Source organism: Aulostomus chinensis, chromosome 9, assembly GCF_037954235.1.
Source record: "Aulostomus chinensis isolate RoL2024-O1b breed Wild chromosome 9, RoL_Achi_v1.0, whole genome shotgun sequence".
NCBI lineage: Eukaryota > Metazoa > Chordata > Actinopteri > Syngnathiformes > Aulostomidae > Aulostomus > Aulostomus chinensis.
This window is the reverse complement of record NC_141328.1, coordinates 17883596-17907498: the sequence shown is the minus strand read 5'-3', so window position 1 is coordinate 17907498 and position 23903 is coordinate 17883596. Positions and strand designations below refer to the sequence as shown.

At 43.3% G+C, this 23903-nt stretch overlaps 1 protein-coding gene across 5 annotated transcripts; it reads left to right on the top strand.

The window, feature by feature from the left end:
• Window positions 1-112: 112 nt before the first annotated feature.
• Window positions 113-18268, top strand: LOC147256143 (serine/threonine-protein kinase SBK1). 5 transcript variants are annotated; one of them, XM_086212715.1, is made up of 5 exons: window positions 113-282; window positions 10255-10379; window positions 16097-16259; window positions 16505-16707; window positions 16950-18268. In XM_086212715.1, exons 3-5 carry the CDS (start codon window positions 16097-16099, stop codon window positions 17580-17582), a joined length of 999 nt encoding a protein of 332 aa, XP_086068841.1. In that variant the 5' UTR covers window positions 113-282; window positions 10255-10379; the 3' UTR covers window positions 17583-18268. The 5 variants fall into 5 exon arrangements, with proteins under 5 accessions (XP_086068841.1, XP_086068840.1, XP_086068842.1 ...); XM_086212716.1 differs by lacking the exon at window positions 113-282 and adding an exon at window positions 7214-7319; XM_086212717.1 differs by lacking the exon at window positions 113-282 and adding an exon at window positions 9351-9446.
• The last annotated feature ends 5635 nt before the right edge of the window (window positions 18269-23903 follow it).

Here is a 23903-nt window from a genome sequence, read left to right as displayed (position 1 = left end):
TTCTTACTTGCACTACCAACACTGGACACTAGGGGTAGTGTGAGCCGCTAGAGCGGATGTTATGTTGTTGAATAGGATTCGAAGAAGGAGTTGTTGTTGCCGTGATATTGCCGGCACTGCTGCTCGCCCATTCATTCTCCGTTCCATTTTTTTTTTTAATAAATGATCTTTCCGGAATACTTTCTTGCTCCTGATGCTTTCTGCTGATACCACCAAACGCAACAAATTGGCGACGAGGATCGGTGACGAAACGGACATCATTGGAAAGGACGGAAAATGTCGGTGAGTGCGCCGTTCCCAGAACTTTTTTTGCCGTGTCCGGGGACGCCGGCAATTCCATTCAAGACATGGGTGAGGATGTTCCATAACTACCTCCTTGTCATTAATGCTACGGCAAACGGATGGCCTGAAGTCGGAAAGAGAGCTCTGCTTTTACACTGTTTGGGCTCAGAAGGACAGCGTGTGTTTCATACTTTGCCGAACACGGGAGATACGCTGGCTGCTGCAATTGACGCGTTGAGCACGCACTTCACGCCGACAGTGAACGTCGTTGTTGAGCGACATGCTTTTAGAAAGCGAGTACAGGGCGCCCAGGAAACCATTGTGCATTACATTGCGGCGTTGAGAGAGCTTGCGTCAACATGCGACTTTCCAAATACGGACGACATGATTAGAGACCAGCTTGTGGAGCACGTGGCTAGCGCCAGCGTTAGGGAGAAGCTGCTACTCTGAGCTAACCTGACGTCGGCGGACGCCATTACGATTGCAACGCAAGCCGAATTGGCCGTAGAGCATGCTGCTTCAATGGCGTGTGGTCAAACTTCGCAAGTACAAGTAGTGCATGTACAAGCACGCTACCCTAAGCAGACACAGCGGTCTGTTAAAAAGAAAGAACATTCTACTGCTCATCATACTGAACGTATGGACGTTACCAAGCGCACATGCTACCGTTGCGGCTCAGACAAGCACCTTGCTAATGCGCGCGATTGTCCGGCTGCAAAAGTCAATTGTAAAAATTGCAACAAAAGAGGACATTTTGCTCGTGTGTGCCAGAGCCAGCAGACACACTCCGTGAAATAAATGGAAATGCCAGAATACACATTCTGTTTGGTGGGAGGAACTGCAGAGGCTCCAGACAAAATACAATGCGCAGTGGACATTCACACCGAAAGCGTCAAGAAAACAGTGGACTTCACGGTGGATACAGGGGCTGCTGTCTCTGTTTTACCCCGATCCATGTATGAACAGCATTTCAAAGCTACTCCTCTACAACCATCTACAGTGCGCCTAGCAACTTATTCACGTGCTCCTATTAAAGTACTAGGTTGCATGCAAGCTACTGTTAGCATGAACAACACTACATGCCCAGCTAACTTCTACATAGTGGACTCAGGAACTGCATTGATGGGAAGAGATTTAATTTCCACTCTTCGCCTGCGCATTGAGAACAATAATGTACAATCAACAAGCTCGCTGCCAACTCACATTCCTACTCCAGCCTCCGTGGGGTGTGTTACCACACAACCACACGCAGTACCAACAGTGGGTTGTGCCAGGGGATTTATGCACAAAGTGAAAGTGTTCCCTGATGTAGTGCCAGTGCGCCAAAAGCTGAGGCGCCTACCATTCTCTGTGTGAGCTGCTGTGTCCGAGGAGCTGGAGCGTCCACTTGCTGCAGGTGTGATAGATCGTGTTGATGCTTTGCCGTGGGTCTCACCAATTGTTGTCACACAAAAGAAAACAGGAGGAATTAGAATGTGTGTGGATTTACGAGAACCAAACAAGGCAGTCATTATCGACAGCTACCCGCTTCTTCACATGGAGGAATTGCTTTCTTCACTACAAGGGGCTACTGTGTTCTCAACAATTGACCTGGAAAGTGCATACCATCAAGTCCTGCTACACCCAGACAGCCGAGACTTAACAGCATTCATCACGCGTGACGGGCTGTTCCGATTCTGCAGAGTCCCCTACGGTCTCGCCTCTGCTCCTTCAGCCTTTCAAAAGCTGATGGGCACTCCCTTCAGTACGGTCGCCAACGTTCAGAACTACCTGGACGATATTATCAGGTATGGCCGTACACCGCAGGAACATGACCAGGCACTGGAGACAGTCATGCAACAACTGAAGGGAGCAGGCCTACGGCTCAACGAAAAGAAATTCCACTTCTGCCAAGTCAGTCTGAAGTTCTTAGGACACTTGGTAACAGCGAAAGGCATTGAGCCTGATACAGAACACCTTCAAGCAATCAACCAGGCTCAAGCACCGACTGATTCTCCTAGTCTACGCTCATTCCTAGGAATGCTATCCTGGTATGCTAAGTTCATTCCTAACTACGCCACGGTAGTTGAACCACTACGTGCCTGCCTGCGCCAAGAGCCATTTGAATGGACTGACGAAGCTCATGCATGCTTTCTGACCATGAAAGAATTGCTACTGAACAGTTTGGCGCTTGCACTGTTCAACCCAGATCTGCCCTGCATTGTTTCAACTGACGCATCAGATTACGGCTTGGGTGCAGTGTTCACACAAGTGCACGCTGACCAGACAGAGCGCACAGTTGCCTTTGCTTCACGATCTCTGACAGTGACAGAGAGAAAATACTCCACAGTAGAGAAGGAAGCGCTTGCTTGTGTTTGGGCAGTGGAGAAGTGGAGAACGTACTTGTGGGGTCGAAAGTTCACTCTGCGTACGGATCACCAGGCCCTGACAACGCTACTCTCTACTAAAGGGGCAGACAGGGCAGGGATGCACATAGCAAGATGGTCTGCGCGTCTCCTCTGCTTCACCTATGACGTTGTGTACCGTGCAGGTGCGCAAAGCCACACTGCTGACTGCCTCTCACGTTTGCCTATGCCTACTACTTCCCCTCTGACAGATGATGTCGAGCCAGAGCTGGTAGCTCTACTATCTTCAGTCCCAGTTGCAGTGGATGCAGACAAGTTCGCAGAGGAATCGTCTGCATGCAACTTACTACCTTGCGTGAGCAAATCAACAGACGGTGGCCGCGCTCTTCAAAGGCGGTTGACCCAGCCATGCAGCCATACTTCAAGGTGAGGGAGGAACTATGTGTGAAGGACAACCTAGTGTTCCGGGGATCACGTTTGGTTGTGCCTGTCTCACTACGTACCACACTCGTCTCTTTGGCACATGAGGGACACCAGGGAATTGTGCGGACCAAGCAGCGATTACGTGAGCTGTACTGGTTTCCACGCATGGATGCGCTGGTAGGCTCAGAGATCTCCACATGCTCGCTGTGTCAGTCATCAGACAAGTCTGCCAAGGTGCTTGAGGCACCTCTGCAACCTGTGCGTCTACCAGAGGGCCCTTGGAGAAAGCTTGCAATAGATGTTGTTGGACCGTTCGAAACGGCTACTTGGGACTGCAAGTTCGCACTGATCCTCACAGATTACTACTCAAAGTGGCCTGAAGTAGCGTTTTCATCAACCGTTACCACAGAGGTGGTGATAGGGTTTCTTAGCAACATCTTCAGTCGCTATGGTAACCCCGAGGAGTTGGTCACTGACAACGGACCGCAGTTTACTGCCGCTGCATTCTCCTCCTTCCTGAAAGACAGGGGAATAGTTCACATTCATTCCTCTGTGTACCACCCTGATTCGAATGGGGCCGTGGAAAGATTCAACCGAGTCTTCAAGGGATGCATTCAGTCTGCAATCCTGCAGAACAAATCATGGAAGATGGCTACAACAGAATTCCTTCAAGTCTATCGAGCTACGCCACATGCCATGACTAATGCATCGCCATTTGAACTGATGCATGGTCGCAAAATGAGAACGAAGCGGAACATTTTCGCGACCCCAAAAGAGACTGCTTCAGATTCCTGTGTGCGGAACCGCGTTTCGTATCGTCAAGACGCCATGAAGCGCTACTGCGACGCCAAGCGAGGGGCTTCGTTTCGAGAGGGAGACAAGGTGCGAGTGCGGACGCCAGGACACATCAAGAAAGGACATCGTAGATTCACCTCACCTGTTCGAGTCCAGAAGCAAGTTGGCCCCAGCACCTACATCTTGGGAGATGAGAGAACATGGCATGCCTCTCATCTAGCTTCAGTACCAGTGGGACTTCCTGATTCTCCGGTCATAGTGAGTACAAGCGGCCCAAGCTTGGGACAGACGCCACAAGCAGGTGAGCGTCCCCTTCGCACACACAAGCCACCAGCATGGCTGAAAGACTATGAGACTTGAACTGAATAGACTCATATAAGAGAAGAGACTCATCTTCAAGTTGAAGAGATCGCAAAAGAAGTGACTCTGAGTAGAGTTTGAGTTTAATTTTGTTTACTAGGGACAGGTTGATTTTTGTGTGCCTTGTTCAAGTATTTTCTGATATACTCGCCTGTTAGAGAAGTAGAATTCTTTTAAGTAAAGGGGGGATGTTGTGTTCAAATGCACTTTCTTACTTGCACTACCAACACTGGACACTAGGGGTAGTGTGAGCCGCTAGAGCGGATGTTATGTTGTTGAATAGGATTCGAAGAAGGAGTTGTTGTTGCCGTGATACTGCCGGTGCTGCTGCTCGCTCATTCATTCTCCGTTCCATTTTTTTAATAAACGTTCTTTCCGGAATACTTTCTTGCTCCTGATGCTTTCTGCTGATACCACCAAACCCAACAAACTTGTTCTTGCCTGCATTGATTATAATCATATCGATCTTAAGACGTGCCTGTGGGGATGACCTTTGTGACCGGGGTCGTGGGGGGGGGGGGTCACTCTTCACCTTGAAACTCCAGTGACAAGGACGAGAAACATGGTTCTTGTTTACTGATTTGACAAAAATATGCAACAAAATAACCACTTCCTGGTTGCAGTGGCTTCAGTTATCGTCTTTGTCGAGGTGTCAGTTTTTTGAATTGCAGTGAACTCACCATTAATTTCACACTTTCCTCAGTTTACGAACAAAACTTTATTATTTGAACACAAAAAAACTACTGAATTGTTGAAATAATCACAAATTCATTTTACTTACAATTTCAAAATAAAGGGAGGATGGAACATTTTTCTTTTGAATATATCTTGTGATTGCAATGTTTTTCATAGTAAGACACAGAAAAACAGACAGAGGGAGGGAAGTAGTCCATCCATCCATTTTCTTCCGCTTATTCCTGTTAAAGGTTGCCAGGGGGCTGGAGCCTATCCCAGGCGGGGTTCACCCTGGACAGGTCGCAGAAGTGTATGTGTGTGTGTGTGTGTCCCTTCATATTGATACATACAAAACAGGACTGCAACCATGTGCATGCCTTCACATCCACTAGATGGCAGTGTCTCATTTATTTCTACATAATTCAGCTGTTAGGAAAATGTGATTTTTAAATCATGTATCTCACATATTTCTTTATCGCATCACTTGCCCATGAGTGTGTGTGTGTGGGTGGGTGTATTGCATCATTACACAGTCCTTCAGAAGGACAACCGAGGAGAAAGTAGAGGGAAGAAGAATGTCCCACGAATGAAACCCAGTTCATTCCGTAGCCGTCAGCTTGTCATCGGGCTATAGGTCGGTGCTCTTTACACTTCGTTATCAGAGCTCATAAACCTCCACTGACAGCTACTTACTATAAATATTCAGATTAGCTGATCACACCTCAGGATGAGAGTCAGTATCACTACAACGATCAGATCATTGAATACTGATAGGGACGCTGGCGTTACACTTTAGATCAGAGGTTGACAAACTTTTTATAACCACTTCTGAAAACATGGAACGCTCAAAGTACCACAGTCGTGACAGAAGTTGAAATGACAACAGCGTGGTGACTCTTCAGATGTGTGTGTGTGTGTGTGTGTGTGTGTGTAGTATATTATACTATCTGGATATGGAGTTATGTAGAAAGTACCACCATTGTTAGCTATGGTATTTTTTCAATGCATACTGACTAGCAATGCAGGTTATTACAAGAGCCAACATTAGCGTACCTGGCTAGAGTCAGAAACCAAGACCATAGCAACTTTATCGCCAGCACCCAATGATATCTGGCATTTTCCTGCTTCTGGTTCGTTGCGAGTCTCTTTCTTCCTGTGTTTAAACCCTTTAGAACCTTTAAAACATATTTAACTTGACAGCTTTTGAATGCATTTTATGGTGAACAGACCACATTAAATCCAACGACATGGAAGTCTTAGGGTGTTTACAACCCGGGTGCTATGCCGAGAGACATTTACAACGTTCTGCTCTCAGTGAAATCCCTGTGGAATCTGTGTGCCACCCTGTTACCCCATGATAGAAATATCTGGACGGACATAGCGATGGCTGAGCTGCATACCATACAATTATCCCAATTAACACTGGTCACAGGGCCCGCAGCAGTGTTTGGTGCTGTTTTGGTTTCATGAAATGGAAACAAAAAGTTGGAGAGAGCAGAGCCGACTCAGGTGACGGAGAAAGTTTACTTTGTAACATGATTCAATGGTAGTTGGACCTCATTCCATTGTTCGATATTTGCCTTGGCAGGAACACGAGGTGTCATAAAACACGTATCCCTGAACATGTCTTCACTAAAACCCAGCAGGAGTAAGCCAGATCTGTTCCCCCCAGCCACCTGTGCACTTGTCACAGCTCAATTGTCATTTGTCACTCGTCGCGGTTAATGTTTTGAACAGGTTTTGAATATCAGTTCCAAGATTTGAAGTGGCCTACATCACCTCATTGTGCATTTGGAAACTTACACTTCCAAGAGAGGTTACAGAAAAACAGTCACCACAGTTTCAGCTAAATCTGCTCTCAGTATACAGAAAACTCACACATAAATGCACATAAACACAACAGGTATAAAATGAAGGTAAGGAGGTCAGTATTTCGACTGTGTGCTGTTAAGTCAAGTAGCTAGTTAAGTAGACTCATGTTCTATGAGCTACAAAAAAACTAGCTTTGCCAAAGACAAATTTAGCTAAGTGTTTATTGTATTTAACTTCCCAATTACCAGCTATTAATGAGTATGAGTGACTTCTTTATTTAATGAGTGTATTATTTTTCAATGACCAATTTTTGTAATGACCACCATCTAATTTTTCCACGGACAGTAATTTTAAATGTCCACAAACCCTCGTGTATCGCCTCAAAGATTTACGAAGGCTTCTGGGTTCAACAGGTGCCGCTCCATCTTAAAACTTGTGACGTTTTCCAGGTCTCGATAGCTCACGAACACGCTGTTAAGAGCACAAGCCATTACACATCTGACAAAACGCTTCACACAGCAGCGTAACCCAGAATCCTACAGTCACGCTAACGGGTATGAAGCTATATTTGAGCTAAACACTCACATCGACAAGCTAATATGCTGAGTCATTCTACATCCCTCGTTGGTAAGTACGTTTGGTCCAAGAGGAAGGATGCCGCACACTCAGGCTCTAGTTACCAGAGGTCATTTATTGTGTTCCTCTGAGACTTTTTCGAGACTTACAGCACATCATAAGTAACAGTTTGTGAGGAAATTCAGTGTTATATTGGTATTGGATAAAAATATAACTGTTTTTAAAAATATATATATTTCTGATTCAAATGGTCCATCAGAATGAGACCAGGATAAACATCCGCAGCCTTAAGTAGGGGAAAACCAGGCATTGGTGCTAACAGAGAATTCATTAGCGAAGAAAGAGCATTTTTTTTTACATTCTCGATCATAAAACTCTTGCTCACAGTTTTTATTTCATGGTAATCCATTCAAAACCTGTTAAAATATTTCTGGTAAAGTTTGATTTGTAAAAACCTGAAAGCTGATGTCAAAATGTACCTCCAGAATTCCGCTGAAAATTCAGACCTGTTCGTGGTTCTGAGGGAAAATTTCCTACAACATTGATTTATTAATTATGGATTGTTGAGATTTTTCAGTCTGGACCATTCAGTCCATGAAGTACATTAGAGATGACTTATTATGTTTTTATACCAAGAATTATATTGTATAGTTATGTAGAACAATAAACACAACAGACTATATTTGATGCCGATTATGATGTGGCAGGGAAATTTGGGATGTAAAATGTCCTTGGACGCTATTACAGGAAACTATTACAGTTCATTTTATGTAACCTATTTCTGAATATAGAATGAGTCAATGCTTTAGATATCAAACTGCTTCCTCAGTCTGCCATGCGCATGACTATCCTAAGCATGCAAGTCTATGACCAAGAGACCTAATGCCTCTCTATAAATCCTAACAGAGAAGACAGGTTGCAAAGGTCGCAAAGGTCCTTCAGTGAGTCGGCCTCACATCATGGCGGATTGTTTATTTCAACGGTTGCAACAACAACAACTCAGCTAGATGATATTTTACTCTGTAACTCGTAAAGTTGAAGTAGTTTCCCTCACTCCAAATTTAGATTTAAAAAAAAAAAAGGAATCTGAAATATAGCCTCTTTAAAACTGTGCCCTAAAAATTAAGAACAAGGCCAAGACTATTTGAGAAGATGTAAGGAGGAAACGATTCCGTCTCTGGATCGTTTCGGTTTGTGTTTCGGCGTTTGGAATGTCTGAGGGTTGCTGGTTTTGTGGTTTCACTGCCACCAAATTCCCTACATACGACAGACTGGGGCCCCGGCTCTTCCTCCATCCTTCATCCTTCCGAATCTTGATCAGAGATTTCTTGGGTCTTGTCTCAGGTGAACTGTGCTGTGAATGAACTCGACCACGCAGCAGTCGGACACAAAAAAAATCACGGGAAAGACAAAACTTACTGTGAAGTACAGTTGCACTCCGTTTAAATATTTTCATTCAAAAGTATTAATTGGATGGTATTCTTTGTTCTGTAATGATTTTAAGTTGTTTTGTTTTAAAAAAATAAAATAAAATTCTGGGTTCCTTCCAGCTTGTTTTTACGTCCGTAGTAAAGAGACGATAAATTAAGGCCAAGAAAAAGGTCAAACAAGGGAGACGCAATAATAGACACACATGAGAAATCAGTGAGGCAAATATATGATTTATCGGCTCTTTGACATATTTGCAAATAAAGACAAACTTGTTTATGCATTTTTCAGGATGTACAAAAAGTGAACATCGCACAGTTGTTTTGATACAGATAATAATAACTTTATTGACTGTTAGCCAAGTTGCTTGGCAACAAATCCAAGATCACGCATTGAGTAATGAAACATCAGCAAATGGAGCGGCATCAGCAGCAGCATACACTCGTGTTCAATTAGTAAAATATACTGTGTGTACAACACTGCACTTTATTTATTTATTTGTTTTTGTCAAAATAAGCTGATGAACAGGAAGATTGAGCCGTCCAGCACTGAGACGCGGCTCAGTCCAGAGGTACCGCTGGGAGACCGACGCTGAGCTGGGCTGACGATTTGAAACCATATCTTAGCAGGCTGTCTTCACCCACTCCATCAACACCGGCACTGCTGTTCACTCCGTCCACTTACTAACCCTGCTATATTAAGGCCCGGCAGCTCTCCCCTTGTTTGACCATCAAGTTGCTTTCATCTGAGGTATTCTGTAGTACATTACACATACACTACTTGGACATCTCGAATGACTGTTTATTATGACATACTGCAGTAGTAAGTAGGCATACACACTGTCTTACATTACGCTCTGAACACTTTATGATTTTCAGGCTATGCTTTACTCTCCAGACTTTCTGTGGGACTCTGGTGATCCATCAGAGGTGTAAATGGTGCCCCCCCCCCCCCCCCCCCATGGTCCAAAGACCTTCTTACCGTAAAAACTTTGGAAGCTGCTTTTTAAAAAAGACTCGCACATCTGCCCCTTTTTTTCTGGAAAAGACATGTGCACTTCCAGATATTTAGAAGCAGTAGATAAATGTAAAGTAATGGCGGTCTTAAAAGTGCAGCTGAAGAGTGTGTAACCACTGTCGGCACTTATTTCTGAGTTGCTGTTGTTGCTGGAATCTGTTACTGTCGTCATAGAAGTGAGGAAATGTTGCAGGGTTTGGTATGTAATAATTCAACAGTCGTTACAGTTGCGTGAATGAACGCTGAACTTAAAGCCACAGTTGATGGATGTACAGTATTTGGGAACGTTAAAGCCGAGCGCATGCATGCATGTGTGCACGAATGTTGTGCGTGCCTTTTGCACATGTGTGTGTTTGTATCTATGGTTTCATTTAACTATTTTCATGGGGTCAGAGTCGTGGGGCTGTCATAGTTGTGAGGTTTGCAGAGCCAGACTATCAGACCCCGTAGGAGGTAAATCTTAGGAGGTCTAAGAAAAGCATGATTTTCAATAACTTGTCCTGATGTAGATTATAATATCCACTGTGTTTATGTGTTTTAGGGGACGGTGGTACAAGATTAACTGTGTCAACAAGGCTTGGACTATGAAGATGCAGTTTCTCACGCGCAACGGCTCAATACTGAGAATCATTACCGGTGATTAATGAATCACTGCTTCCACAGCAGGTGCAGCATTACACTGTGTGTGTGTCCCAGCACGTTTATATTTCAGTGTGTGGCGGGTGAAGCATGGAACCACACGCACACACACTACGCACAAGCACACACGCCGCAACCACATAAAAGAAAAGTGTAAACTCGCCAAAATAACAGAAACATCATGTGCAGCCAGTTTGCGCATGTACGAATGAAAACAGAACACGTTAACGGCCTCGTCAGCTGTTGGATTTGGTGAGATGGATGATATTAATTTTAGCAGTCTGTAATTTTAGAAACAGTTTTATTTCTCAGTTCTACGTTCAAGCCTTGCACTTTGTCATCTACCGTCTGCGTATTTGAGAGTTGCGTTAACAGCTGTGTGCCCACGCGGTTTGTATAGAATTAACTGATCAGAGCACTTGCCGTACGTTCAACTAATTGTGGGTGAACAAGTACCCTCAGATATCCAAAAATAATCCCCCTGATTTTATACAAACGCACCCAAATGGAAGTGTTACTGTTTTTACAGAAACCACAAGTGTTTGTGGATTATTGAGCATAAAGCTGAAGAAATAAGCAGTCAGACGAGGCGCTTGAGAGTTGACTTTGGCAGTTTTGCTGTTGTGTTTTTGCTGTAGCTGTTGTTAGCCATTAGCTTCAGGCCATATATATATGTGGCTGGCTCTTTCTCCATTCTGGAGACACACAAGTGATGCGGGAGAGAAAAACTCATTTGTGAGCTCAAGAGACCTCTTTGGGAGTTCTTGAAACACATTTTTAATGTGCCTTATGTCGCTGAACAATTAAATAAAAATATCTAGCAAATCCAGCGGTAAACAATGAGTTATGATCAAATCAAAAATTCAAGATGGCTGTTGGAGCAACATTGCAACTAAAATCAACAGGCTACTTTGAAAACAAGTGTAAAAGCATTGCTATGCTGGTGCCACTGTCAGGGTCCTTCCCAGCTGTTTCTTGACCACAGAAACCCATTTTTCTTCTCCCAAAAATTGAATCAAATGTTGGGAGAATACTGAATAGTCTTTTAACCGAAACATTGGCAGTCCTGTCTTGGCTGAGTCTTAGCGCTATGACCTGCTCTCGAAGCTCAGGACTTAGAAGTAGCTTTAACGTGAATGCATCAATTTCCTCTGTCTGGTTGTTCACTTAAAAGTGGTTTTTATTTATATTTTTTTTTCTATTTATATTTTTTAGATAATGGGAGATTTCTGAGGCTAGCTGGTCAAAAATAATTTCTGGTGTAAACCATGCCCACTTCCTGGCTCAAATCCAAATGCATGAACTGATCATTACCTGGTTAAACAGATAACAGTGTGTCTTTCTTAGGTTAAATTGGTACAAAAGCCTGTTTTTAACCTTACTTTCTTTTTTGTGGCATTTTCCTCAAAGCTAATCAAAGCTAGCCACATCCTGACCTATCTCTGGGTGCACGGACTTGAAGCAGATCTACTTCAGGAATTGCTTCAGGTGATAAACAGAATATTTTCTCCTGAATGTCAAAGTGTTTTTGTTACATCTCAGTTCCCTCAATCATTGATTTGATTTCCCTCAAGCGCTGCGAAGACAAAGTGACTGAATGATTAGGCTCGGAGCTGACAGCTATGTCACAAGAAAACAGATCGTGTTTTGGAAACGCTGACCTCGTTTGGGCCTGAACAGTGAATCATCAGCAGGGTTTAGTTTCATTTTTTTTACCCCATAGACCAGAAAATATGTGTATGTGTTGATTTGGTCTTATGGATAGTAATGTTAGAAAAAACTGACATGTCTTCCTCTTGAGATCTCAGCTTGCATTGAGGGGACAACACAGCTCTGTAATTACATTCTGATGGGACTATGGGGACAGCAGGGGGGACCCTCTTAGGTACCTCAAAGACCACCCCCCCCCTTCTTCTTTCCTGGGATGTAAGAGATCCCAGACACATGTATGACATGACCCCATGTCTGTGGTGACAGTGTAACATGATAATCAGAAACTTCTAAACACGCTCCACAACATAGCTGTAATCCCTGATGGCAGCCGCGCTGAGCACTGCGGATCGCAGCTGCCATGTTAGCAGGCTACCAGGAGAGAGAAGACAGTGCTTTAGAAGCCATGGAAGTCATGCTGGTACAAAAGATGCACAGTAGCAGCATTTTTGAGCCAAGTCTTCCACTATACAGCCATTTCATCTCCCATTCCCCAAAGCAAGTATGATTTTTACCAGCTAGTTTTTGGTCAGTTTCAGTAGTGATCATTTTCCATCGTCCTCTGTTTCCAGCTCTTGAATGCAACGATGGTGGTTCGGTTTCATGACACTGCGCTCTTAAATCTGTGCGTTCCCTTGACTTTGTCTTAGTAAATTCTTAAGAGGACCTCTGAATTAAATAATAATCTATGGCTCAAAAACGTTCACTCTGAACAAAACTAAACAGTATTTTCTGATCTGATGCTCCAACCAATTTTTCCAGTCTTTTCAAAAAACAACAAATAAATTCTTGTTAGGACACGCCACCTTTATTGGAAATATACTCACTGTCCATCACAAGCACACAGTTACCCTCCTCTGGCAATACGTCGCCGATCTTTCTGGACTGAATTTGATTCAAATATATTTTCCTGGACTTCTAGTTTTAGACTTTCACTTTTTCTTACCATGGGCTCCTGAGTTTAGTTCTTTGCATTGTGTTGTGTTGTGACTTTTGCCTCTGTCAATCCTGTTCTATTTTGAAGTTCCCTTCCCTACTGTGTACTCCTGCATGACTTCCTGTCTTTGTCCGTTTCCTGCCTGTTTTGAGTCTCACCTGTGTCTTGTCAGTTCATCAGTCCCAGCCCTGCTCCCAGTCTTTCTTGCCCTATTGCCCCCCCCCCCCACACACACACACACACACCTGTTTCTTGTTGCACTATTAGCAGAGTTAGTATTTAGGTTCAGTTTCTCCTGTTAATCTTTCTCATTTTGACTGTTTTCTTGACCTGTCTGCTTTTTCCCTCACTGACCTGTTTACGCGCTACAGTTTTGTGACTACTTTTCCGCTTCATTTACATGTTAAGCTTTTGATTTATTTTGAGAAATAAAGTTCACCCCTTCTGTCTATCATTACGTTGTAGGGGCAGAAGAAAAACCTGTCTGAAAAGTAACGTCTAACACATTTCTCCAAAATGCTCTTTGCCTCCATTAACAGATGTTATTTTATCAGATACGTACTGATTTAAATGCCTCAGCCTCCCATCCTGTCTTGCTCTCACAGCTTCCAAACTGGCAATATTACACCATGAGGGTATACCTTTGCAATCAAACTGATCTTGTTCCTGACCACCAGAATGGTTCCAGGTGATCCTTGAATCCCAGTGGTACACATTTAGAGAAATTCTATGAAGGCATTCAAGAGATATGGCTTTCATGTGAGGTGCCAAAGATCTTTTAACTGACAATCTCTTCTCAAGGTATTCTAGTGAAGAACACAGACTGTCTTGAACGGCTAGGATTACTCGTTAACATATCAAGACAAAGTCCCAGTGGATTTCTATCGTCTCCCCACTCCCTCTCATGGTTATCGGTAAAAAATAAATCCGGGCTGAGTTCTCTCATTTATCTTTCAGCTCATTCCGGACCATGCAGAGTCTTTATAATTTTTTTAATTGTGCCCTTTACCTACTTTATTATATTGATAATCTGACCACTTGTTTTTCAAAAGTAACCACAAATAAACTTGACTGCTTTTCAGTGAGGGTGAAGTCTGAACTACAGTGATGGATGCCTCATTAACCCACCACAGCCCTCCAAGACATGGAGAGACCAAAGAACCCCAAGTATCTGTTTCTTTGTATCATTAGTCCTGCGCGCGAAGACAGTGGTGCCCCAGGAATAACTAGCAGGGGTCACAGTGTTGAGACGGCTCTCAGCAAATGTAACACACACATAGTTACTGCCACACAGGTGCAGACAACAACAACCCCTTAGGCCTTCTCAACTTGTAGGCAGCACCCCGGGGATGTGTTTGCTCGAGTGCCATGGCTTGAGAGCATTCATGGCTTCCAGTTCAGAGCCATGAAGGTAAGACTCCCACTGGGCTGCTGCTGGATCTGTTTCAGCCCCCCACTACTGAATGGAAAGACTAGAACCAACATGCACAGAATTTTAGAAAGTTGATGGCACACTATTATTATTATTATTATTATTGATCTTGTTATCATACCCTGCAACAGGCGGATGATGTAAGTGTTTGGTAGTGGGTGTTACATGTGGTGAAATTCTAAAGAATGCAGAATGCGAGCAAGGTTGTAATGACTGTGAAAAGTGATAAATCTTGTACAGTAATGACTTTGTTTTGTAATGCGTAGCTGAAAAATAGCAATAGGCTAATTCAGCAGACTAGACTGTCAACTACAGCTACTAAAGAAATGTGAACACATAAGACTGACATCTCTTAAGTGTGTGTGGACTGATACCAGCAGACATTCATGGGTCCAGCTGATAGAAGGCTCAAGTATGGAGGCCTGTGTGTGTGTGTGTGTGTGTGTGTGTGTGTGTTTTTTGGGGGTGTGTGTTTGGCAGCTTGTAATCAGCTGTCAAAGTGGGCTCTGTCCTCATTGTAGCAGTGCAGCATTGAGCAATGTGCTGTCCAGTGTGAAGCTCCCAGGTCCCCTCTCCATGCAACAGCAGCAGCAACCGAGGCGGAGGACGGACAGGACAAGCCTGCAGTACTGCAGCGCAGCTTTGTCAACTGCAAGCTCTGCAGTTTGAGAGAGTGTGATTCTTTTTTGTGCATTTGGTTCACCATCAGTACTTGGAACAGAATAAAGGTAAGATTTGAAAGTGAACGATGTGTTTTGTATTTTATCCATAAAGTTTATTGTTGTATTATATTCTCTTACTCGTATTGATGCAAGTCACAGCTGCATTGCTATCTTATTTTTATGCTCACAAATTGCCCGGACCTCAAAAAGACTTTTTTCCCCCTCCTGCATTATCTCCTGGTGACTTCAGAATGCATAAAGAGAGCCAGGCACATCTATTTAGCTTGATGCTAGTTGCAACTGAAGGCTAACTTTGTTTACAACTTGATGATATGGTGAAATAGCACCATTCTAGTTTGTTAATTCAAGTTAAGTTTTGCGTTTTGTGTGTGTGTGTGTGTGTGTGTGTGTTTGTTTGTGTGGATTACTGAGAGTACAACTGAATAAAGAAGGCATGGATTCTACAAGACGATGCACTACAGAGTTTGTAAACCAACATTTTTGGGACTTCTTCCTGTTACCTTGTTGTCGCTATAGTTGTGTCAGCCATTGGCTCCAAGCTCAATTTTTGTGGCTGGCTCCTCCTGCATTCTGTAGTCTCAAAGAAGTGATGGAGTAGGTAAAAAACTTATACACGAGCTCAAGATACCCACTTGCAAATTCTAAAAGTGTAAGTATTGCTTTGTTGAAATGATGAGTAGTTTGGCAGATGCAGACTGATGGTCAGTTTTTGAAGTAATTAAATCCACCAAATGGGATTTATATTTGTGTCACCCATAACTCAAGCCTCCAGAATGCTCTGTGACAGGCAAAGAAAGAAGTCTACTAGCTTGACATATAGTACAATGTTACTAATGTTTAGGGTTTGATAGCTGACTGCTCATAAAATTGTAGTTTGTCCAATAATCTTAATTAGGGGCTCAGTATTTTGCTCAAGGATACTTGGACATGTCACCGGGGGAAGTGAGGATCGAAGCATTGTTGTACCCATGTGTGTTTATAGATGATTGAGTTGGGCCTCGCTGATGGGAGCCTGATCGATGAGCTGATGGAGCTGACGGCTCAGAGCCTCAGTCACCTGGAGATCCAGGAGCGCTTCAACATCGTCAAGGAGATCGGCCGAGGGAAATACGGCAAAGTGCTGCTGGTCACACATCGCTTCAAGGGTATGACGGATTTTTAGAATCTCAATGATAACACTGCCAGATGTAAAAAAAAAAACTAAATAAAAAAAAAGGTTAATAAGAGAGGATTGATGGATACAGGCAAACTTATGAGGCCTGCCTCAGCTAACTAGATTTCCTCTTAACTCCCTGGTTTTAACTATTATTGATTCTTAATGTAATCTCAGTTTAGCAGGAGGATGTGCTCGAGCAGTGATAATAATAGCCACATGATGAATGCTCTGCAGGGACTCCCATGGCCTTGAAAGTGATGCCCAAAGCCTCAACTAAGCTGCAAGGCTTTCTGCGAGAATACTGCATCTCCTTACACCTGTCCCACCACCCCTGCATTGTGGGCCTCTTTGGCATCGCCTTCCAGTCCAATGAGCACTACTGCTTCGCCCAGGAGCTTGTCATTGGGAGGGACCTGTTTGCTGTCATCCAGCCGAAGGTGAGGGAAACACTGAAAGGCACAACTATGGTTTTGATACAGGGACTGCATGCGGGTGTTGAGAACCTCTTTTTCAATCTGTTGTTCTCGATGCAACTGTTTTCTGGTAATGTAGCTGATTATAACTATGTAACCAGCTAGCAGCGAGCTGAAACACTCATTTTTAAAATTTCTTACACAAGAAGGAAATTCATTAAAGAAGAACATAAAATACATGAACTGGAGATGTGTAATTGTTCCAGGTGGGTATCCCAGAGTCCTCCGTAAAACGATGTGTCCTCCAGGTCGCCAGCGCTTTGGAGTTCATTCATAGCCATGGTCTGGTTCACCGTGATGTCAAGCCTGAGAACATCCTCCTGCTGGACAGTCATTGCTGCCAAGTAAAGCTGGCAGACTTTGGTCTTGCCCAGAAGCAAGGTACTCTGATCCACTACATCACAGGAATCCTGCCCTACATGGCCCCGGAGCTTTGCGCCGTTGCCCTGCTGGAGGGCCAGAAAGATGTCAGCGCACCTCCGCTCAGTGTGGAGCCAAGCCTGGACACCTGGGCTTTCGGGGTAGTTATCTTCTGTATCCTTACGGGCTACTTCCCCTGGGAGCGTTGCGTGGAATCAGACGACTTCTACCAAGACTTTGCCGAGTGGAGTGGAATGGAGGAGAAAACCAACAATGAGGAGGACATTCCTCCTTTGTGGAGAAGGTTCACCCCAGAAGCCATGGAATTATTCAGTAAGCTCCTGGCTCTGGATGCAGCAGAGAGGTGTACAGTCGGGGAGGTGAGAAAATACGTGGAGAAAGACTGGCTTAAGAAGGCACATGATGACGAGCAGCAGCAGGTGGTGGAACAAGAGAAAATCACTGCCTCCAAAGAATAAGGCAGGGCACGGAGAGATGAAGGAACCCTGGCTTTAGTTGAATAGACTGCAGTTACTGTAATAATGATAGCAACAACTTTGGGGTGAACTATCGCTTAAAGGTGTCACGCTCATCCTCTGACACCCCTGTTATATTATCAGATAATTAGAAAGCTCCCCTCAGAGCTGCAAGAGACATTTTACTGTTCTTATAAGCTGGATATGCATTTATGCTTCCATATGAATATGATCAGCCCCTGACGTCAGCGTGCCTCCATTTTGAACCGTGTAACGTTGAATGCTGTGTCTTTACTCAAGTCCAACGAATCACCCTCATACAGTGTGGAATGTAGTTGACTTCTACTCCATGTAACACATCTGGTTCAGGTTAATACACAAAATAATACAATATCATGAAGTGCACTGATGCTGTTAGAGTACATTTGTTTTAGCATGTCTTCCAGTTTCACAGTGATTTCTAGAATATGTGCAGAAACAATATATTAACATACATATACACACACACTAACTTTTGTATACATTTAATGCAGTTTTCTCTGTGGTATTTGCATGTTACATTGGACTCATTTTTCAGTCTTCTGTGGATGTTTCTTTTCCCCTCAGTTGAAGAGTCAGGTGATATTGATATTAAGGCGTGAGGCAACATGTGCAAATTGTGTGTTACATCATAAAATCCTGTTGGTCAAAAAAGGGTGGACCCGTGTTCCATATTAAAGATTTATATTAAAAAAAACAACCCTCCATTCATAAATGTGTGTCTGTTCTTGCTCCCACACTTGAATGTTGGAGCTTCACTGTGCAGGGCGTTGCTGTGCAGAGTTTGACGACAGACTGTTTCCAAGTTTATTGGTTAATAAAATATATTTTTACTCATTGGAATTCTTATTTTAAGAGACGATTCTTCAAACGGGATTTGTGACATCACAAAGAGTTTGAAGGATGATCCTGGTTCTTCCGGAGTCCAGTCGTTCAACTTCTGCCCGGAAAAAATATTTGCATCTTTTTAAGATTTAAGCAGTATTTTTTTTTTTATCCGACACCCATTTAGTATTTATCGTAGAAAAAGATCTTCCAACTGTACATTAAAAATCAAAAGCCAATCACATTCCACACACAGGTCCGTTTATCGCGTCCACTTGTTGAATCTTCATTAAACTGCATATATGGTCACGCTGTGAGAGCCGACAGGTGGGACATAAAAAAATAAATCAAACTATTCCATCCATCCACTTAGTCTTACACTTTTCATCAACTCCCATAGATAGATATCATATTGCTCTGGTTTAATCCATGAGCTAGTCAGACACTCAGTCACTCTGCCCCCCCTCACTGACCACCTTCATCCCCTTTACTATCAATAATCTCTCAGCGGTCGGCTGCAGCTGGCCCACCACTGATGGACGTCCTGCTTTTTGGTCAGGCATGGGACGCCACGGGTGCATTCGGGTCACAAGTTTATCTTCATACAGGGATGACCCCAAACTAGAACCTGTACTTAGATACCCTGCTCATGCTTTGCAGCATATTTAGGCCATTACGACTAACATGGATCATGTTTCTCTGAACACCCCCCCCCCCCCGACAGACCACATATTCAGACCTTTCAAACAAACACTTGACCTGACCAAGCTAGATCCAACAAGCTATCTGTTGTGGCCATTTGTCATTAATCCAACAATATCAAAAACTACAAGAAACAAACTCAAAACAAACGGCCACTGAGGCACCTGAGGAATGTCTTTACGCACGGAGGAAGGTGGGACTGTCCAGGCGAAATTAAAAATGTATCATCGTAGGTTTAACAGAAAAGAGAACGAACAAATCCCTTGCCTCCCCCCTAGCCTGTGGTAAAAACCATAGGCCCACCCAAGTGCCTGGCCTCCTCTCCTGTCCACCCATAATAATAGACTCCCCGGCGCCTTCAAAATAAAAGCATTAACAAATAACTCAAATTAACTCAAACAATACTAAATATAATAAACAAATTTAAGGTGTATTTCTGAAAACTAAACAACAACAAAAACTAAATAAGGAATTAAATATTACCAAATACAAGAAACAGCTCCAACACTATCTGTGTTCTGTGAAACGAGGCATAAGAAAGTGAGAGCATTTTTCCTGTGGACTACAAAAACAAATGTAGAATTTTCTGATCATCACCACAGGATTTCCTTTGCAAGCTAAATGAGGATTTGTGTGGTTTAAGGCCCCCCTTATCTTGTACCATTTTCTGGTTTGTAATAGCTGAGCTCATCAACATCACACCAGTAAAAGTCAAACTGTGGTTGGCAGGTATCGTGTCCTGGGCAGGGACACGTCAAACTGTTTTAGCGGTTTAGCCTCACAGGGCTTTGATGTACTTGGAAGATATATTATTTCCGTGGAGATATTCATTCTTCTTAACACGATTCTGACAAAACATAGTATAAAAAACATAATAGGGTCTTCGCCTGAAGTACCTTCCGAGGGAAGAGCCTGCTGTTGAGTGGGAGGCAGCAATCAGTTCTGCAATACCAGATATTAGCGAAGACGTCTGGTAGGTTTCAGTGTCACGTAGTTGCTATGGCGCCAACAGTTGCTGATAATTTTCTTATATTTTATCAACCACACTCTTTATCAGACATGATGCTCCCCCTCCATTTTCCTCCAAAATGAAGGAAAGTAAGCAAAAAAACCCCGCACATCATAAAAATGTCACAATTGTTGCCCAGAACATCAATTCTGATTGTAAAAAAAACTTTTTGAAGAAAGCGGTGTGATTTTTTTTTGGAGGGGGGGCAAATAAAGTTTTTTTTTTTAAGCTTGCAGGCAATTGGTGCAGCATCAAAATATAGAATTTTAAAATGGCACTTTGATACAATTAGCTTTTTGATCTATGTTGAAACTCCCAAATTTCAAAATAGCAGCACGTCATATTGCAGTATTTCCTGCAAAATATTTGGTTGAAGTAGAACCATAAACTCATTTTGTGCTCCTTCAATCAGCGCAGTGTCTCACAGCAATAGATTGCATTTTAAATTGTTCTATGTAGCCGTAATTCACCGACGGCCCCCTGTCACAGGCTGTAAAATCAGTCAACACCTAGCTTGCATTCTGATTACATCACATAGCTATACACACTCACACACACACAAACAAATACAGCGGTATATGTCCACACTTCCTGGATGTCATCATACACACCGGAGCACTATAAATAATCCCACTCTCTGTCTGTAATGGAAAATCACCAGAGCCGGCACCTTCCTCACAACAGAGGGCTCATCTGTCTGTTACCTCCATAAAAAGGCAGCATGAGGAGGCCACGAGACGTTCATCACCTGATCCGTGCTCGCTCAAATTACCACCACAGACAAACGGTGCTAACGGGAGATAAATTCATGTTAATATTCCGAGCGTGGGATTAGGAGCATCCGGTTGAAATCGTTTAAGAACGGGCTCTTATGAAAATGCAATATCTGATATTTCAGAATATTCAAAGTCGCATTCCAAACATGGTAATCAAGTCTATTAAAAGTTTAACCCAAATATTTTGGACTGAATCGCACGGAGAGAGAAAGTGGAATCAGTCAGAACTGCTGTGCGCTATTACAAAAGGTAATTTATAGCAGCTGACTAAAACGACTTCGCACCTTTGATCCGGTTAATCCTTCAGTCCCGGTGAAAGCTTGAGCCAAATGTTTCAAAACGGTTTGAACAGATGGATGTACAGACTGACGACCCCAAATCATGAGCCGGCGCAGAAAAAATACAATTTTTGTAAAATATGAACCGCTCTTTTTTGCCAAACAGACTTTGCCTGGGGATGGTGCATAACATTCACTGTGGAAAGGTTTAAAATTACCAGCCATAGTTTTAAAGTCAGACTCATAATAAAATAATAGAGTAATTCAACGCAGAAAAAAAACATTCTCATCTGTCCGTAGGTTAATGAGACATCTTCCATGTGGGAATGGGTTGTGTTCTTAAAAATATAATTCTGTCAGGTCCATTCACGTCAAGAAACACAAGAGATGATAATGAGCTTGATTTGTTTATTATAGTACAAATTGGTGGTATGGCTCTGTTCAGAGGAGTCCCCTGATGATTTTTCATGAGCGCCATGAAACAGGGGACCAGCAGCGTGAGGGAAGGTTCTCCCAGTTTAAGACTGGAAGAGCAAACATACCCCCGTGAACAGAGCAGCAACATGACATGGAACGATCTATGCCATGTATACACGACAAGGTGGAGCTGGGGAGGTGGAGGGTAGCAAGTTGCGAGCAGGAGCAACTGTGCAGCAAATAGCAGCAGCAGCAGATAGCAGATAGCAGCAGCAGCAGATAGCAGCAGATAGCAGCAGATAGCAGATAGCAGCAGATAGCAGCGATAGCAGTGATGACAGCGGGCAGAGCAGCATAGCCAGAGCTAGCAGGACGGGAATTGAGGCCGGGTGACATTTAAGTTGAGAGGGGCCAATCAGAAGCAAGGGATTTGCTCAGCTGATGCGGGGCAGCTGTAGATCAGCTGATTGATGAGTTTGATTGATAGACGGGAAGCCAATAGCGCTTGACTACCATGGCCTGACAGAACTAACACTAACGCTCGATATGTACTACACGAAATAAACCAATGGTACACTTTTATAAGCGAATAATTGGCAAATATATTCCCAAATAGTCTAGAAATATGACCTACGCCTACAAGTACTGTATGAGACAATTGATAGAGTATACTTGAACTGTATTTTAGACTTGAAATGTGCAGACATTTGCTGGATAGGTGAGGTTGAAGTGTTTTTGTAATCTAGCGATTGAATTAAAAAAAGAAAAAGCTTAAATTCTAGCAACTCCGGTTATGAGAGTTACTACATGAATAGTTTCATTAATCAGAGACAAATCAAAAACCCTCGTTCACCAGGTAGGGTTGCATATGAATAAAAACCAACCATAAGGGGACTTTTTCTTCTAAATTGCAAGTGCTGGTGTCACAGCAGAAACGATGCCTTTCTAAAATCGGCACATTTAAAAAAGCCAGTGGTTCTAACAATGTGTTACACAACCGAACATGAGCTGAAGTTAATGGGCTAAACCGTAGTCAAAACGAAAACAAACAAAAAAAACGGTGGCATCCATCATTGCCTGCTGGTTGTTGGTTGTAATCATGGAGGCCAGCAGGGATTCCTGGCATCGCTACACTTGCCAGGGTGCAAAGCAGGATTTAGCTGCCTCGTTGACAACAAAGAGGATCCCGTCTAAACAATTTCAACTAAACAACACCATTCTTGAGCTGGGCAACGTGACCTCCTTCACTCAAGATCACTATGTAGTTATTTCAGCTCCAGCATCCTGATCCTTCAGTGAGGCCCCTGGCAGTGAGGTTGGCTGTGATGTTTACATTTCATACGAGTGCTGCTGCTTATAAATTAGTCCCTTTGGGCGTATGACCGGCCCCGTCATCAAAGCGTCCCTTGGCTAACGTCTGACAAAACAAGCAGGGCCCTCGCATGGCCGTCAGTCTCTTGAAAGCAACACTAGCTTGTCTGTCAGCCCTTTCGATGGACTCGGGTTTTTGGCCGCCAGCTGCTCTCCTGAGTCTTGAGAAATGTTTGTGCATGCTAATATTAGGATTACGCATAATGGAATAGACTTGTGGACGCGTTTCTCTCCAAATTTGAGCGAACAACTAGTAAATAAAAGTGTAAATAACACAAATGTTCTGTTGCTACGTTTTGAAAAATGCTTGGGATCATCCTCTCAAACACATCATGGATTCTTCCCAGGACCCGGCTATACCCCATCACTAAGTTGAGTAAAAACCTTTTGACTTGGTTTTTCAATAATCCAGCTTGAAAAAATGCCACCTGGAACATGACTTCCTTTGCCGGTTTCAATATAATAACAGAGCTCAGAAGAGGACACAGCCAAGGCAAAAAATGCCTTGGGCCTGCATTCAAACTGTGGCCATCAGGGGGCAACTACGCTGGCTACAAAAAGGAAGTGCAATTTTATCAACGTATTTAATGTGAAACTTAGCCTAATACTCAACTGATTCACGTAGTAAACATTCTTAGCATGTTATTGGTCTCAATGTGTCATTTCAAGTGAATAAAACATGTTTATTTTGTCAATGTCCTATTTTGAGTCTGACATACCAAACCAGTCTCTGGCTTCAATTTATCAAACATGGCTACTGGTCAGAGGCCCAGTAGCCCTCAACAAACAAGCACCGAACATTTGTTGCATCGATGAGGTCAAACTTGATCTCACTCCCCAGAAGACGTCTTGGGAAGAAAACGGCTCGTTGTGCTGTGTATCAAACTATATATGACATGTATAACAT